The sequence below is a fragment of the Tripterygium wilfordii genome, chromosome 14, assembly GCF_013401445.1.
Source record: "Tripterygium wilfordii isolate XIE 37 chromosome 14, ASM1340144v1, whole genome shotgun sequence".
Taxonomy (NCBI): domain Eukaryota; kingdom Viridiplantae; phylum Streptophyta; class Magnoliopsida; order Celastrales; family Celastraceae; genus Tripterygium; species Tripterygium wilfordii.
The window spans coordinates 3,085,492-3,102,444 of record NC_052245.1 but is presented as its reverse complement, the minus strand read 5'-3'; the positions used below and the strand labels follow the sequence as shown (position 1 = coordinate 3,102,444).

General features: G+C 36.7%; 3 protein-coding genes across 3 annotated transcripts; 1 reads left to right on the top strand and 2 right to left on the bottom strand.

The window, feature by feature from the left end:
- Window positions 1-4,158: 4,158 nt before the first annotated feature.
- On the bottom strand, window positions 4,159-4,903 carry LOC120015573 (photosystem I reaction center subunit psaK, chloroplastic-like). Its single transcript, XM_038868060.1, has 3 exons — window positions 4,709-4,903; window positions 4,547-4,627; window positions 4,159-4,444 (listed from the first exon to the last, which is right to left on the bottom strand). The coding sequence occupies exons 1-3, from the start codon at window positions 4,793-4,795 to the stop codon at window positions 4,217-4,219; spliced, it is 396 nt and encodes a 131-aa protein (XP_038723988.1). The 5' UTR covers window positions 4,796-4,903; the 3' UTR covers window positions 4,159-4,216.
- Window positions 4,904-5,549: 646 nt separating this feature from the next.
- On the bottom strand, window positions 5,550-6,967 carry LOC120015744 (glucan endo-1,3-beta-glucosidase 13-like). Its single transcript, XM_038868291.1, has 4 exons — window positions 6,588-6,967; window positions 6,149-6,481; window positions 6,015-6,048; window positions 5,550-5,911 (listed from the first exon to the last, which is right to left on the bottom strand). Exons 1-4 carry the CDS (start codon window positions 6,640-6,642, stop codon window positions 5,818-5,820), a joined length of 516 nt encoding a protein of 171 aa, XP_038724219.1. The 5' UTR covers window positions 6,643-6,967; the 3' UTR covers window positions 5,550-5,817.
- Window positions 6,968-13,425: 6,458 nt separating this feature from the next.
- On the top strand, window positions 13,426-15,992 carry LOC120014771 (protein kinase PINOID). Its single transcript, XM_038866826.1, has 2 exons — window positions 13,426-14,442; window positions 15,071-15,992. The coding sequence occupies exons 1-2, from the start codon at window positions 13,856-13,858 to the stop codon at window positions 15,852-15,854; spliced, it is 1,371 nt and encodes a 456-aa protein (XP_038722754.1). The 5' UTR covers window positions 13,426-13,855; the 3' UTR covers window positions 15,855-15,992.
- Window positions 15,993-16,953: the final 961 nt, after the last annotated feature.

Here is a 16,953-nt window from a genome sequence, read left to right as displayed (position 1 = left end):
AATGTGTTTGTGTTGCGTCTAGGTGCATCTCACGTCACAGCATCACAATTTTTTGTGACTCGTCAAAGGCTTTTTATCAGCAGAACTCACCTCACAGCACCACAGCTTTTTACCTCGTAGCACCTCACCTCACAGCACTCCCAAACAGACACATTTATGTTGAATTGTCCCACATAATTAACTTAAGTCAATTATTTTATTTTTGATTAATGTACAATGTAAACGTTATGTGATTTTATATTAATATTATTAGTCATCTAATATAATTGTAATTTAGATATGTCAAACGCACCTCACAGCATCACACCACAGTTTTAAAAATGATGCGCCAAAGAGCTTGGGGTTTGAACTAACCTCATAGCACCACAGTTTTAGACCTCACAGCACCGCATAGCAATTCATAGCACTTCCAAACAACACCATTAAAACAAAAACAAAACTCTGTCTGATTGTGAATTTGATTCCTATCGAGATTGTACATTAAATCATCACGTATTTATCTAGCATGCGTGATTATCGATTATTAGACGGGACCATGAATTTACCAAGTGCACGCCACTTTTGAGTATTCTAAAGAAATTAGCAAATTCTTGCAATGTCATGCCCAATGCAAGAGCTCATGGCGAGAAAAGGTTTATTATTCAAGAAGCACTGTTGGAAGAGATAATACTTATGCAATTCATCAAAACAAACATTTGATTGATATTTATGTGTGTGATCACATTCTGTTGTAAATTCACACTCCCATACACGCCAATAATATTATGCGTTTTGGGTTGTCCGGTTCCCGTAGATACATTGGGCTGACACGACTTTGTTTCTCTTTAAGCCCAAACAAGTGGGTTCGACCCAACTCACTCAAACCTAGGAAAAGGCATTGGTATAGTGTTAGGGGTGGGCTTGTCCTTATAAATAAGGAATCAATCCCTACATCTTTCGATGTGGGATACTTACACAGTCAAAACTTGTTTGATCTTGATGACGTATTAGTCGATATAATTAATGTCAGAAGTTATTTTCAGGTGCTGATGAGGATGGCCTGTATAGGATAACACGTGAGCTAAGGGGGCCCAACGGTGTGCTCAGGAGATCAATCTAGCACTCAAGTCAGTCACTATCAAACAAGACTGCCCGATGTTCGGAGCTCTCTCTCAAGTAGCCAATAAAATACAAGAGTGCAAAAGTCGTAGATTGTTTACCTGTAGTAGAGAGTCCCCTTTCATATGAGTCAGAACTATATAATAGGAGATTTCCTCTTCCTAATCTTAGACGGATTTACAGGAAGATGAATCTTATGGAGTTGGTGTCCTTTTGGACTCTTGGTTTCTTTATGGGGTATTGTCACCATTGGTTACCGATAAGTTATGCTTGGAATTGTACTGACGGGGGCCTCTCGGCATCGCTTGAGATGCTATCTCCTCAGATACTGCGCCTTATGTGACCTCTTCAAATGTCTCTTCTTCGGTCGATGTCATCGGTTCTACCTTCATCGATAGCCAAAGAGGCAACTTGTTAGACTTAGCGGGAATCTGGCTTTGCATGCCACATGTCAAAACTCATAGTGGAGGTCAATAGATCATTTTGATATTATCAATGTGTTTTTATCCTAGGATTCGTGAAGCTCTAACTTGCTCAAGATGAGATAGCCAATATCATATCATATTTTGACTAGACTTCTCGGGGTTGGTAGTTGGTAGTTGGTACAGTATCCCTCGTCAACTTTTCTTAAATGATCAAATTTTTATATAGTCTCGGCTAAATTTTATCGATTAATCAATTAACTTTGAATTGAACAAGAAATAGTAAAGGAAATAAACTAATCACAGAAGAGAGGAGTTTTTTTTTTTGCAAATTTGTGGATTCTGCCCTCGCTGACAAAGACACCAAAAACAAATGTTTAGCTTATCACGATGGGTAAGTGATAAAAATATATTATATACTCTATTATTGCACAAGTGGTTCTTAGTTTTCCACAGAAAAATGGCATATATAAAGAACATTTTGAGTTTTTTACCGTACGGGTGTTCTGCACAATTTTAAATACCACAATAAGTATTCCAAACAAATATTTACCAATAAACCATTTGACTCTATTGAGGATAGCGTTATTAACGATGACGTTGTTAGTAATAACGTCGTTATCTTTAAAGTTTTATAAAACACAATGACGTTGTTTCACACAACGTCATTCAATATTTTTAAAATAATAATTATTTTTCTTTAGAAAAATAATGTTCTTCACCCAATTTCCTAACAAGACGAACCCTGCATCAACTCGAACCGAAATTAGATCGTAGCGTGCATCAACTTGAAGCAAAATCCGGAGTAACTTAGTTTGAGTAAAATGATTGTAGACTCTCTCTCACTTTCCCCATATCTATGAATTTAAATCATTTCTCTACAAGGAAACCCAGATTTCATATTCTCTATACTTTCAATGAAGAACAACGAAGAAGGTTTGGATTTGGGACCATCTCCCCCACAATTGGTCCTCCTTCATCGAAAACTTATGGGCTACTGTGGTCCTTCTCTCCCACAATTGGTCCTCCTCCATCGGAAACTTGTGGGCTGTCGTGGTCCACAATGGCCAAGACAACGGAACACCATACAAGTCATCGTTTTCGAGTCTACAGAGACACTCCATTAAGATCAAAGGGTAGGCGGAGATCCACCAAGTGATGGGTGAAACGTGGCGCAAGAAGAGTTCGTCAGATTCGAGGTGATTTAGATTCACTAGTGTTGAAAGGGTCGATCAATAGATTCAATGAATTATTTCTATGATTTTTTTGATAAAAATCCAAAATATGAATGATGCAGTCTGAGATAGTGTTATTAGGCAAAACAATTTTCAATTCGCAATGACACTGTGCGCAACAGCGTGATTAGTGATGTTAAAAATATGAGTCAGTAACATTGTTTTATATATTTTTTTTTTGAAAGGCCCACAAGCCACCCACTAAGCTATACCCGAGGGGTATGAAGGTCATCACAACGGATGAAAAACTACACAAATCCCAAAACTCCCTGATGAGAATGAAACCTTGGACCTCAAGGTCCTGGGCAGGCAACCTGACCAATCAGGCTACCTCCTATTCTCATAATGACGTTGTTTCAAACTGCGTCAAATGCCATATTGGTAAATATTTCTTAGGGAGGCTTATTGTGGTATTTAAAATTGTGCAAAAGACCCGGACAATAAAAAACTCGAACATTTTTTTAGTATTAGGGTTTTGGATTCTACATATAGGTGTACATGGGGACAAGGCTAGATTCTCTCCTCTTTCAAAACATTGATAATATAAATCTATGTGTTATTTAAACAGAGAGGTCGGGCTTTTGGAATATTAGACTATTTTTTGGAGTTTGGAATAGGATGTGTTTGTTGCAGTTTATCACGTTGTTATTCAGGTAGACCAATATCTAAAAATAAGTAAATGATCTGAAGTCACCTTGTAATATATATATGTTTTTATTAGCACATTCTAGTGCGTAATGATCTTCTTCGTTATAAATGTAATACTTATATTTATTTTCTTTTTATTAGGTTGAAAGTTTTTCTTTCTCCTAACATATTTTCTTAATTTGTTCATTTTTTTTTTTAATTTTCCTCTAAGATTTCCATTTAAATCGTTTCTTAAATTCCTTTCTAGACTTTTCTCGTCTAGATCCAACTTTCCGGTTTTCTTAAATATCAAGTGATGGTGCTCTAGTGATCAGTCTCGTTATATTTCTAAAGCCATAATAATTTTGAAAGGATAATGCTTGAGACCCTAAAAAATATTTCCAGAAGACCCCTATTTAATGTAGAGTATTAGATGTAAAGTGCGTCCTATATGTATGTTTTTAATCAATGGGTCCATTTTGAAAGGTGCATAAGTTCATGATATAAACCCTCAACCACTCTTTTTTTCATTTGAGGAGGTGAGACTAGGGATGAGTGATTAATTAATATAAGGCATAATTTGATTAAATATCTTATTATTCTTTCATCAAGATCTCACTACTAGTTAGAGTAATAAAAAGAGTAATAAAAATGGTGTGTTGAGCGCCCTAGTGATCATGGTTCGAATCACTCCTCCTCAATTCAATATTTTTAAGCAAAAGAAGGATGCTTGTTAACTTAGATTGGCAATGCAAACTACAAGAGTATTATGAGAAATATATAAACACAAGAGATGGATGGATGGATGGATAACTTGGTAGAAAAATGAGATATTTAGAGAACACCAGTGTTTTTAAGGCCAAGAACAACCCCAACACCAATAATGTGACCAACAGAACCACAAGCCAAAGTATCTGCAAGTGTGAAACCAGCAGGGTCTCCAGTCTGTAATCCAGAGTCCCTCACTTCAAGCTTCAGTCCTGCTGTGGATTTCTTGTTTGCAGATGGTGCCAACCCAAACCTTCCAGCAAACAACATCAATGTTGTGCTTGTCACCATAATCTATATACCTCAAAATTAAAAACCCATAATTAATATTTTCTATCACTAGCTATAATTGTATCTGAGACAAGAAATAAGAAGGAATGAAGGTGAAATTGTGACCAGATTAGTTGGCGAACCAATGAAGTCACAGCGAGTAACCAATCCTCCATTTCTTCTATGCCTTATTGGTTTCACAGCAGCCTGTGTAATACAAATATTCCACTTGAGCATATAGAGAATAACACTAACAAGTGCAAAATTGAAGGGGAAGGGAAAACCAACCATGGTCTGCACTGGTGCTGCTGTTGTTGGGAATTTGGGTCTGAGACCGTTGAATTGTGGGAGAGTGGTCATCACATTGGCTGCCATTGTTTTCTCAAAGACAACGATGCAGAGATGTTGCCAAGTCTATAGATAATTTGGAAGAGAGAGAGAGAGATGAGATAGAAGGAGGCAGAAGGGTGCAATGCATCAGAGCCACATGAGAAGTTTGTGGCTTTGGGTGATAGATTTGGATACATGTTAGATACTTGTTGCAGAGGTGGAAACATGTTATTGGTCATACTTATTTGGATAAGGTTTTGGGTGTTCTCGAGTCTTTTCTTCTTTCATTTGAATAGCTCAGCCTGGACCTTGACAAGCTGTCTATGGAGTATGGACAGCATGAGCAGTTCGGCCCATTTACGCCACCTTTTTGGTCAGAAGGCGTGCCTTAAGGCTTAAACGAGAGACTCTGGGCTCAAATGTCATTCTCTAAAGCAAAGGCAGGGCTGGACTTAAAAGGTCCCATTCTTACTATGCAGAAAGCTGAAAATAACACACTGCCCCAAAAGGGGCAAAACCAATACCAAATGAAAAAGATACAGTTATGAGTCTTATGACTCTTATTCGATTATTCCTACTATTGAGTTATATGCACGAGATTATAAGTACATAATGTGAGACATGCGTAGCCCACGAATTCACTTAAATCTTTTATATCCGACTCAATTGTTGGGATAACTTGGATATCCCTTATGCGTTTTTTGATTAATTATTTTAACTCCCATTTCAAAATCCTAAGCAAGGTTTCCACCAAAAATTAATTAAGTTTCAATTGAAACACTATTTTGGGTGATAAAGATACTGTTAAATTACACAAGATATGAAAACAAAATAAGCAGCACGAAAATTTCAAGTAGATAAATTACATGCCAGATTCCTAACTGAGCAACAAAGCTAGGAATAACTTGGCAATTACAAAATGCTAATGATGATTAAAGCAGCAGCAGGGCAGCATCTAGAGATGTCTTACTACCCTAACCATGTATAAATCTTCTTTCTTTTCATTCCCATATCACCAAGTAATCTAGTGTAGCCAATTTAGCTTCAAACTCAATTCTAACACACATTCATAAGCTTCTCCAGTACAAAAGCAGTAACACTGCAGCAAATTTCCACCAAATGAAGCTCCGCGAAATCGGCGCTGCTGAAGAGGCCACAGATCTGAACAAAATTCAGGGAAGAGTGTCTGTTAATTAAGATACATGGTTGCATAATAAGCACACAAACAAATATTAAGTTAATGCAGGCACAAATGGAAACATACCCAGATGCTGCTGAGTAGAGACATTTTCCATAACCTGCACACCATTATACCAATTTTTTTAAGTCATCAGTACATGTTTTGCACATTCAAAGTAAAGCAAGATTATGCTCTTAACTGCCACATGAAATGCTTACTAGGATCGTTTTGAACTAGAGTCGCGGTTCCTCCAAAATTGCAAGCGATATCAGAATTGCCATTCTGTTGGTAGTAATTGTTGAAAGCATAAGAAGCATGAGACACAAGGGTGTCCGGATCATAGCAGTGTCCTCCCTTTTGAATGGGAGTGCAGTCTGCCATTCCCAATCCACAAGCCCAGTCTAAAGCATTCTGCAAATCAATTTGAGAGACACCTGCAAGTGCCACACACCATGTTGTGCCATCCAAGAAACTAGTGTTGCCTTCCGGAGGTGATAGCGTTGTGACTGGAATTGCTGCATCTGCCTTCTCTTGCACCACTATTCCACTTCCTGCAACTCAGCACCAAGAAATCAAACTTTACAAGACCACAAACAAGAAACCAAAAACGAAATACAAAAGAGAAAGAATAGTTGCAACAATAAAAAAATAACATACCCAGATAACATTCCAGCAATAATAGGCAGAAGAGAACCAACATATGCGTTTTCATGGTGATCACCCTTCACTCCCAACCAAAGCTTATATTATTTGGCTTAAAAGATTCACTAACTAAATGCCAGTGCCATTTAACTACTTCTTTCTCTTCCTTACAAAAACATACACATTACACAGACAAACCTCTCTCTCTCTCTCTCTCTCTGATACCAAAACACAATCACAGGGTCCGCAGACCACAGCACACTGGAGTAATTGAGTTAAATCTTGGAAGTAGTTAAAGGGGGGGTGTGGGATATATGATGAGAGTGATGGGTCTCATTAATGCAAAAGAATAGAGTTTTGAGGAATCATCAGTTTTCTTCAAGGGTAATTATCTACTTTCGTTCTCTTTTTTATGGCTTTTCATAGATTGACAGAGGAACAACAGTTGAGATTAGAAGTAGCTTGTAGTACCACTTGCTTTTACTGGTAAAGAAACGGTGCCTTCTTACTTGATTTCTTTTGAAATTAAAAAACAACACAGGCAATATATATCATATATGTACTTCCTGATGGTACTAGATACTACCCCAAATCTCATATAGCAATTTATCGTGAAATATTGTCCCCATATTCTCTTAACTTTCCAAACTGAATCCATCAAAATTTGCAACAAGATCCCCTAAAATTTGGTCCCCTTTATGGGTTAACTTTTAAGAATGTAAACGGTTTGTTTTGAAGGTACTCGATCTACAATTGTTGAAAAGTCAAAGTGGGCCACCAATAGCCATACTTGAGACAGATAGTGGGCATGCTTTCGTATAGTCTATGGGTGGTCATATTGGACTAGTAACATGTTCATAAAGAGCGAGCCTTGGGCCCAATAAGTTAAAAGAGTTGATTGGGCTTTTTTGGCCGATAAAGGTTTTTTGACAAGAAATTAATCAACCGATCGATCAATCAGTTATTTCGGTTATTCGATCGATTTTTGGTCGGTTTTCATTAAATTTTTTTAAAAGTAACCAACATTTGGTCGGTTAACCGTTTGGTTCAGTTTTTCTTTTTGGTGCCCTATTAATTTTATCTGTTGCAATGGTGTAAATGCAACAAGATAAAATTTCAAGAGGTCTAAAATTCATTCTTTTGCCTCCTCGTAAAATTTCACAATTCATTTACTCTCCACTACTCTATTTTTTGAGTCCACAAGAACCGAAGAACCACTACAAACAGCACAAGAACCAACGTATGTAGGAAATTACAAACTTTTTGCAATATGAAGTTTGATTTGTATTGTTAAAATCACAAACCGGTCTGGGCTTTGTTCTTCTTCGAATACGTTATGGTATGGGCTAGGGCTCGTATTCTAGGCCCATGAACACAAGTGTAGAAAATTGAAGCCCAAAATATGAGTCCAACATACTTTTTTTAATGGGCCCAGTTTTCTGAGACCCACATTAGATTGGAGCAGGTCTCAAATTTCTCTCAGTAAGATTTGAAGTAGCCTACCGCCAACTTATAGTGCCCACTTTTTTATGTTGCTTTAATTAACTCTTTATGTCAAAAAATCGTATCAAATCGAATCGATCGTTTGGTCGATTATTGTCTAGTGACTAATTGAAAAATCAAAAAAATCAATCAAACCGTCAATGACCAACTGAAAGGTCGGCCAATTTTATGTCAAAAAAACAGATAAAAACTTATCAAAATCGACCAAAGACACCCCTATCTTTAATTAAATCTTCGAGAATTGGCTGGGATAGCATGCTCAAATTCAACTCTTCACGTACACACCTTACAAGTTAATAAGAATATTTGGGAAACTTTGGAGAGAGATGTTGGGCATCATTTGACAAATATATGTAGCCTAAGTTAAGCTACTAAGTACATTTTAAAATTGAAATAAGTGCCTAAATAATATATAATATAGTAGTTAAGTTCTAGACTACATCTTTAAATGCAAATTAACCCATAATAATACAGTATTAATCTGCTGTTTTTTCTGACATTGTGTATGTTATATGTCCCAAAACTGCCTATAGATCCAGGTAATCTGTTCATAAATAATTGACTGACTGGATTTTCACCACACTACAGTGACTACAAAACCCTACAGATTCTCTTACGTACATACAACAAATAATTAAGAATGTATTTGATAATTTTGATGTTGGGGGATCTAGAACTTAGATATGCAATCCACAAATTAATTTATTCGTCTTAAGACAAGATCAAGCAGACAGAGAAAACAATCGCAACAGCTTCACCAACATAGTTTATTGTACCAAGAAACATAGACTTTGATTCCTAACTTGGATATGCCACCTTTTTCTTAAATTTTCTTTATTTGTACTTGACGTAATCATTTCATTAGTCTTAATCTTTGTTTAATACACCCATTAATATTATATTACTGTGTGTAGGGTACATGATATTTTCAACTAACCCAATATATATATATTGTTTGATATATATATATTGACATATATGCATGAATATAAGTTGAAGTGAAAGTTTTGTGACATATTTTGTCCGTTTGTCGGCCTATCAAAACAGCGGGAATATTGGTTGGGTGTTTTCACTGTCTTTTCTGATCTTATTTAAACTTTAAATATATTTTAAATCATTTTTCTTGTGCCCTAATTGTTTAAATTCAATACTTCAAAATTTTAAGGAAAAAAAAAAAAGATAATACTTAATTAGGATCATTTGATGGAGTGGTTACTGTTGACTGAGACTCATAATTAATAATTTGGTGTGATTACCGAAAACTATCGAATTAAAATTTTATTGACAATTGTGTGACGGTGTAATTAACTGATCACAACATCAAGTAGTTTTTAGTTTCTGCTATTTTTTTTTTAAGTGTTATTATAACTGATTTGTGTATCGATCCATGAGCATGTATTTTAAAAGGGGTCATGTTTTTGAAACGTTCAACAGATTGATTCGAAGGATAAAAAAATTCAATCAATTGGCCCGAATGGTTCAATTGAGTTAGTTGAGTGATTATGTGCAAATGCTTAAAGGGTGAATATCAAAACCGGCCCGACGTTACTGGAAAATGTCGATTGAACCAGTCTGACCAGTCGGTTATTATAACACTTGTGAAAATATTTTATATTCCCCAAGACATTAAGCAAATCACAAGATGTCATTATCGATTGGCCAATTCCATCAAACGAGATTGCGTTTAATAAGATGATGGTGTGAATAGTAGTTAAACCAGATTCTGTTTAAGATCATAGTGTGAATATTAATTAATTAACAAATCTAATCCTACATCAAATGTCAAAAAAATTTCACTGATTACCATGCCCCTACATAGCTGTCTTGTACTTTTCTAGTAAACCAAGATTATTGGCTTTAATTATACTATCTTTTAAGGAGATCAATAATTCAACTTATATATATATATATATATATATATATATATATATATATGTATATACTGATGATGTCCCCATGAGATATGTGAAGGAAGCATCATAGAAATTAAAGCATATCTTATAAAGATTCTGTAATTAATCTCAACTGTTTACTTAGGATTTAAGGGTTAGTGTTTGATTTCTGTCTCTAATTATTTTTCATCCAACACATACAAAGAAAGAATCAGAAAACATGACGTGATGCCAAACATATACCAAAAGAAGCAAATAATGGACAAAACAAATTAAAGCTGGTAATCTTTTTGGCCCACGAAATCTGCTAATAATTAAGATTAGTAGGTGTTTTGATTTAACATAACATGCTTTATTGTTACTTTATCACCCGTATTAGTGGGTATAGGATTCCGAGCCCCCTAAACATCATTTAAATTTATTTTTGAGACATTCGATATGGATCTAAACTCTGATAGTCATACACACGCTCACAACAACCTAACCATACGTTAAGTTGGGTCAAATCTTGATGCATTATAACAAAAATAATGATATCTCAAGACATTCCGAGTAAATACGATTTGACTGAAATTCAGTAACAAATAATTCCATTGAATGCCACTCTAGCTGGATCATCTTGTCTACCCCACATAGTACGATGAGAGCAGAATAATTGGTTTCTTTTCCTCTCTCTTTTTTTAATCATGAATATCACATGTGACATGATTGGCCCTTGTAATTGGGTCACTTGCTATATGAGCTGGCTTATAATTTATTCTACATTCCTTTATGTTTTTTTTTTGAATGATTTTGCTCTCAATATTGATTGTATTTCTTGCTTCTTCATTTAAGTGTGATCAACTTTACATGTCTATGGAACTTCTCTCCAAGCCATGATAAATTTTAAACTTAATTAAAATGTCATATCTAAATTTTCAATAAATTGTGATATATTCCGCGTAATACCAAAAAAAAATTAGAATGATTATCACTCGTAAATTTTTTTTAACTAACCGATAATGATATATTATAAATTTGTCTTTTAGATATATGATATAGGCCTAAATTCAGACAGTCATTGTCCTTGCAAAGAAAACATATATATTCACCTGACGGTAAGATAAATTGAACCAAAACCCAATGTCATCCATGTCCAACTACCTCAATAAACATATGTGATTTAATACTAGACAATTTGGTACAACTAAAATGCAACGAATTGAACTTCTTCACTTACCCTCAATGGCTTCCTATAAATACTGATCATGTCTCTAAATAGTAAAGCTAATCCTTCAATGACTGTTTGACACCACACAACAAACAAAGTCTCTTAAAAATGGGTGTATGGCTTCTCTTTTTGGAGGAAATATCATGATTCTATTGATTGCACAACACAAATTGGCAAATTGCCGCTTGTTGCACTTTTTGTTCGACTTTTCCAAAACACCCATTCTCATCAGAACCCCTCATGGGTCCCTTTGGGCATACACACACCCTCTCTCTCTCTCTCTCTCTCTCTATATATATATATATATACACACTCCCTTCCAAAAGTGTGAAAATTGAGTACACAATAATACAAAACCCTATTTAATTAGTCACTTGAAGACTTGTTGTCTTCATGGGTTGCATGGGTCCCTCCCCCCCTCCATCTCCTCTCTCTAACTACTTCACCATAGTCGTTGTGTTTCCTATCTTTCTGACATGCCATGCATGCATTGTTTTTTTAAAAAATTTAATTTGGTTATGTTGATTTAAATTGAAATCCATCTGAACTGTCCCATTTTCTTGCTCAATTCCAGCAAATTAAGTTCACGTCATGGTAGCTAAAGTTATACACTAACTAGCTAGTTCTGTGTGAAGATGGCATATGACATGGAAATTCGATGATGGGTCGAATGTGATTAACATTGTACATACATTATATGCTTTTATTGTGTTGATTTTGTATAATATAGAACAACCATCTAATCAACTACTTTAATGGACTGTGTCTAGGAGATCAATTATATGGTGAATAGGGCCCCTCTTGTATTATAGCCATTGTCTTTTTCTGAATATCCTTAGCTTCTATATGCCTTTTACGATCTTACGGTGTGGATAGGTAAAAGTTCTATGCTTAGTCGACACGATAGGTGACAAGGGAATAGGAAGAAATCAAGAAACTTCCTTGCCTTAATCCAGGAGGACTCAAATTTAAAGGGATTCAAAATCAAAGGATTCAAACCAGCCTTCAGATGAGTACAAATCATCATAGTGCAACAACCTCAACCATCTCAATGTCGAGATCAAATCACAACTCATTTCAACATACCTAACAATTAGGGATATGAAAATCCCAACAGGCGACTTAGAGCGCATATAGAAGGGACGATGAAACTCATATTGAGGTATGCATGCAATATGAATTACAACATATATAAGATACTTTAATTGATTTTTGAGAAAGACACTAACTTAAGCGTTAGAGTATTCTCGAACCACGAAGAACTGCCTATTCTTGTTCTTGCAAGTATCGAGAGGTTCGCCATCGACGTCACCCCTTGCCTTCAAGAATAGATGTTTAAGGTCGTGCATATTTTTCCATCGACAGTATAAATCAACCATCAAATTTAACTACTGTAATGTACCGTGTCTAGGAGATAAATTATGGTGAATAGGGCCCCTGTTGTATTGTAGCTCATGTCTTCTAATTTTCTGAATATTCCTAGCTTCTATATGCCTATTACGATCTCGCAGCTAAACTTATGTTTTAAAGACAAGCTACTTTTAAAGTAACCAAATTTATACTCTAAAATCAAGTTATCCTCTAACTTTAGGAGAGAGCCTGTCTTCTAAAGAAATTTACATTACATACACTGGATTTTCTTTTCGAAACCATGTAATTATACGTTAGTAAACTGCCTGATTTTCATTAAGTTGAGTTCAATTAGAGATGACTGATCAAACCTGAATTTCCTTCCAAAAATGTTATGGAACTCAGTAATCCCAATAATTCATCTTGTTCCTTAATTGATGTAAGTGTAGGGGCTTATAAAACTTGATGATTGAATCAGAGAGTGATATGTTAATCACTGAGATGACTGAGATCCCATTTACTGGGATCATTTCCTTCTTCCAACTTGACCAATAGTTGACATTGGTAAGTTTTTTTAACTTTGAAGAACTTTTTTACTGCCAAATAAAAAAGTGTGTGAAATGGCAATTTCATCAAGCAAAAGATACTGCAAAAAGCAAATTCCAAAGCTTGGCTTCAAAAATGAAAAGCAACCCATGCCACGTGATACCCAACCAAACGACCATTCAATCACGTGCCGCAACCCCACGTCATCAAACGGTAAAAAGAGAGTTAACCAGGGTTAAACCCAAAACCTCACTGTATAATCTCCCCTCCGTACAATCCCAGCATAAATACCCCCAACCACCCCCCACTTTTCAACCGTCTCAGTATCTCACTCTCCCTCTCCCTCTCCCTCTCCCTCTCCCTCTCTAACCAGTCCCCCTCTCTCCGTCTTTTTGAGTTTTTTTTTGTTTCTTCTGGGTACGGACTGATCAAACCCTTTTTTTTGTTCCCAGAAAAGCCTGCTAAATCCGAAGAGTGCATTCAAAGCTTCTCCTTCTGATTTATGAATCTCTTTCTCTCTTTATATTGAAGCAGCAAATCAAAGCTAGTTTCACTACTTTTTCCCTTGATGTCTGCACCTTTTTTCACCAGATTCTGATTCCATCACCAAAACCCACCTTCTACAAAAAGTGTTTCAAATTCAGACTCTCTAACCATATTTGCTAACGAATTCTTCGGCACCTGAACTTTTGTTTTTTTATCAGATTTTGATTCTGATTCCTTTACCTTTTGGCCTAATTTTAGGCCTCCGCGTATAGATACAGTTCTCTCTAGCAAGAGAGATGTTAAATTGTGGCCGTCGCGACTCCGACGGTGATACGAGTTTGGAGACCGCAAATTCCGGAAGTAGCCATAGTTCAATGAGCAGTGAGAGCTGTAGCAGTTTCAGCCGCATCTCCTTCGACCTCCCGACTTGCCGGTCCTCGCCGGAGAATCTCACGATCAAGCCTCACCGCTCCTCCGACTTCGCATACTCCGCCATCCGCTCCGCCACTTTCGGCCGGAAGTCTGGCCTCAGCTTCCGTGACTTCCGTCTTCTCCGCCGCATCGGGTCCGGCGACATTGGAACGGTCTACCTCTGCCGGTTGTCAAATGATCATGGATGTGACGGAGGAAGAGTGGATGACCGGTGTTCCTACGCGATGAAGGTTGTGGATAAAGAGGTTCTGGCGGTGAAAAAGAAGGTGCATAGAGCGGAGATGGAGAGGAAGATTTTGAAAATGTTGGATCATCCATTTTTGCCTACTTTGTACGCGGAGTTCGAGGCTTCACATTTCTCGTGTATTGTCATGGAATACTGTTGCGGCGGCGATTTGCATTCTTTGAGACATCGACAGCCTCGCAAACGCTTCTCTTTGTACTCTGCAAGGTACATTCATTTTGGCCGATTTTTCGTCACTGATTTTTTTTTCCAATTTCTAGATAATGTGAAAATATTTTTTAAAAATTAAAATGTCAAAAAAGCTCCAAACTTTTTTTTGAAGTTTTCAATAATTACCAGAAAAACTCAATGAAAAACGACCTTCAATTCTGTTTTTTCTTCTGCAAGTATATTTGATTTATCTGGTGTTTTGTTTTCTAGTCTTAACAAGGTAGGATGATGAGTTCTTATCTTGTCTGCTTTAGCAGTTCTGTCAAGTCTTATTCAATCAGGGGCAGTGGTAATTTTTTATGGATATATGTTTACGACAATTAATCGAAAAATCACTTTCAATTTGGCCGCAAAATTTTAATCTTTTCAAATCTCCCATTATTTGGGTAACGGAATAAACTTATTTTGGTTACTTTCTGCGATCAAATTTCCAGATCAGGCATTGTTCTTTACCTTGTCATGCACGAAAAAAATCACATCACATCTTTGCTTTTAAAAGTTTTCTTTTTCTTCCTTACTCTACTTTTGTCTGTTTGGTTTCTGGGAAACTTTAGAAGTTTGAAGAGTCTGTCTGTACAGTTTTTGGTTAAAGAGAAACTAAAAATGGTATGAACATTTTGGCCAGGTTTTACGCTGCAGAGGTTCTTGTAGCGTTAGAGTACCTTCACATGCTGGGAATCATCTACAGAGATTTAAAGCCGGAAAACGTGTTAGTAAGATCAGACGGCCACATCATGCTCTCTGATTTTGATCTGTCGCTCTGCTCAGACGCAATCCCAGCCGTAGAATCATCCGCGTCGTCACCGGATCCAGCCTCCCCTTCGAACTTAACCTACAACCGACCGCACGGTACCGCAAGCAGGTTTTCTCGCCTCCGTAACAGGCTGTTCCCGTCTAAGAAAGTCCAGAACGTGACCCCCAACAGACTCTTCGTGGCCGAGCCGGTTGCAGCGAAGTCTTCCTCCTTCGTTGGGACCCACGAGTATGTGTCCCCAGAAGTCGCCTCCGGTGGGTCCCACGGAAATGCCGTTGACTGGTGGTCTCTGGGGATTTTCATGTATGAATTGATCTACGGCGGGACACCGTTTGCGGCTGCATCGAACGAGATGACGCTGCGTAACATCGTGAAGAAACCCTTGACTTTTCCTACTCACGCACCGTCGTCAGCGCTCGAGTCCCACGCGCGAGACTTGATATCGGGATTGTTGAACAAGGATCCGAATATCCGACTCGGGTCGAAGCGCGGATCCGCTGAGGTTAAAACCCACCCGTTTTTTAAAGGGCTTAACTTTGCTCTAATACGGATGGTTACTCCCCCAGAAATCCCAGGTTTGAGTTTAAAAAAGCAAACGACGAGTTTTTACCACGGTAACGGTAAGGGACAATCAACAGCGTTCGATTACTTTTAGGAGTTGACCTACGCCTGGGTTGACGCCACGTGTCGGTCGTTACAGACGTGAATATTCGAGATGTCCTTAGGGTTTTTTTTTTTTTCACTGTTTTATGTTTAGGTAACATATGGTGGTTAAATATCTTGAATATAATATCTTAATGTGAAACATATGATACAATATTCTTTGATCACATATGTTAGCACCAAAAAAAAAAAGAAAAAAAAAGAGAAATATTAATCACATATTCACTTAGGAATCACAAATATCAGAGTTCATAATCTACGAACATGTTTTTTACTGGTGCTCATTTTAAATATTGTCTATACATCTCATCAATTGAAATTATTGGGATGTTTAGCACTTCTGTGATTTTTATATTCAGAGTCATGTAATATAAACTAAGCTTGTATACAAACAATGAGTAATTTCCATGTATATACGTGGTGGGTGGAATGCTACGTGTCTCTTTCTAGATTCACCATATCAGGTGTTCTAGAAGACTAGCAACTTAATTAGTCAAATACTTTGTTTATTTAATCACCTAAAAAAAAAAATCAAGAGAAGACAATAATGATATGTACCATGTGGGGGGGGGGGGGGGGGGGGGGGGGGGGGGGCCAACACAAGACGAAGCCTTGACATCCACGGTTTAGATTCTGTTTTTTCAACTTTTTTTTTGGTAGGGTGTCATGATTAGTTTTTAAATCATTGGATGATAATAATTTGGTTGAAAGTTGAAACCGGAAAAGACGTAAAAAAAATTGGGTTCTTTTTTCCATAGATCGAGGTTGTAACAATAATGATAAAAGATGTAAAGAAAATTGGTATTCAAGTTCTCTTGAGTTAGACGCACATAAAATTCAAGTAAAGAAAATCATTAGATGATAATAATTTGGTTGAAAGTTGAAACTAGAAAAGAAATAAACAAACTTTGGTTCTTTTGGATAGATCGAGGTTGAAACGATAAAGATAAAGATATTGGCGTTGCATTCCAATTTTTTTAATTATTGAATTAGACGTACATAATCCAAATAAATTTACAAACTCCATTAGTCTCACGTGATACATATAAATCATGTGTAACTAATTTAATCGTTAGGATAATTAGGATACC

Coding starts and splice junctions, on each gene's coding strand:
- LOC120015573 (XM_038868060.1), bottom strand. CDS start 4,795: ATGGCAGCCAATGTGATGACCACTCTCCCACAATTCAACGGTCTCAGA. Junction 4,628..4,708: donor CAGCACCAGTGCAGACCATG/GTTGGTTTTCCC, acceptor TGTATTACACAG/GCTGCTGTGAAACCAATAAG. Junction 4,445..4,546: donor TTGGTTCGCCAACTAATCTG/GTCACAATTTCA, acceptor TGAGGTATATAG/ATTATGGTGACAAGCACAAC.
- LOC120015744 (XM_038868291.1), bottom strand. CDS start 6,642: ATGAAAACGCATATGTTGGTTCTCTTCTGCCTATTATTGCTGGAATGT. Junction 6,482..6,587: donor ATTGCTGGAATGTTATCTGG/GTATGTTATTTT, acceptor GCTGAGTTGCAG/GAAGTGGAATAGTGGTGCAA. Junction 6,049..6,148: donor TCTAGTTCAAAACGATCCTA/GTAAGCATTTCA, acceptor AATGGTGTGCAG/GTTATGGAAAATGTCTCTAC.
- LOC120014771 (XM_038866826.1), top strand. CDS start 13,856: ATGTTAAATTGTGGCCGTCGCGACTCCGACGGTGATACGAGTTTGGAG. Junction 14,443..15,070: donor TTCTCTTTGTACTCTGCAAG/GTACATTCATTT, acceptor CATTTTGGCCAG/GTTTTACGCTGCAGAGGTTC.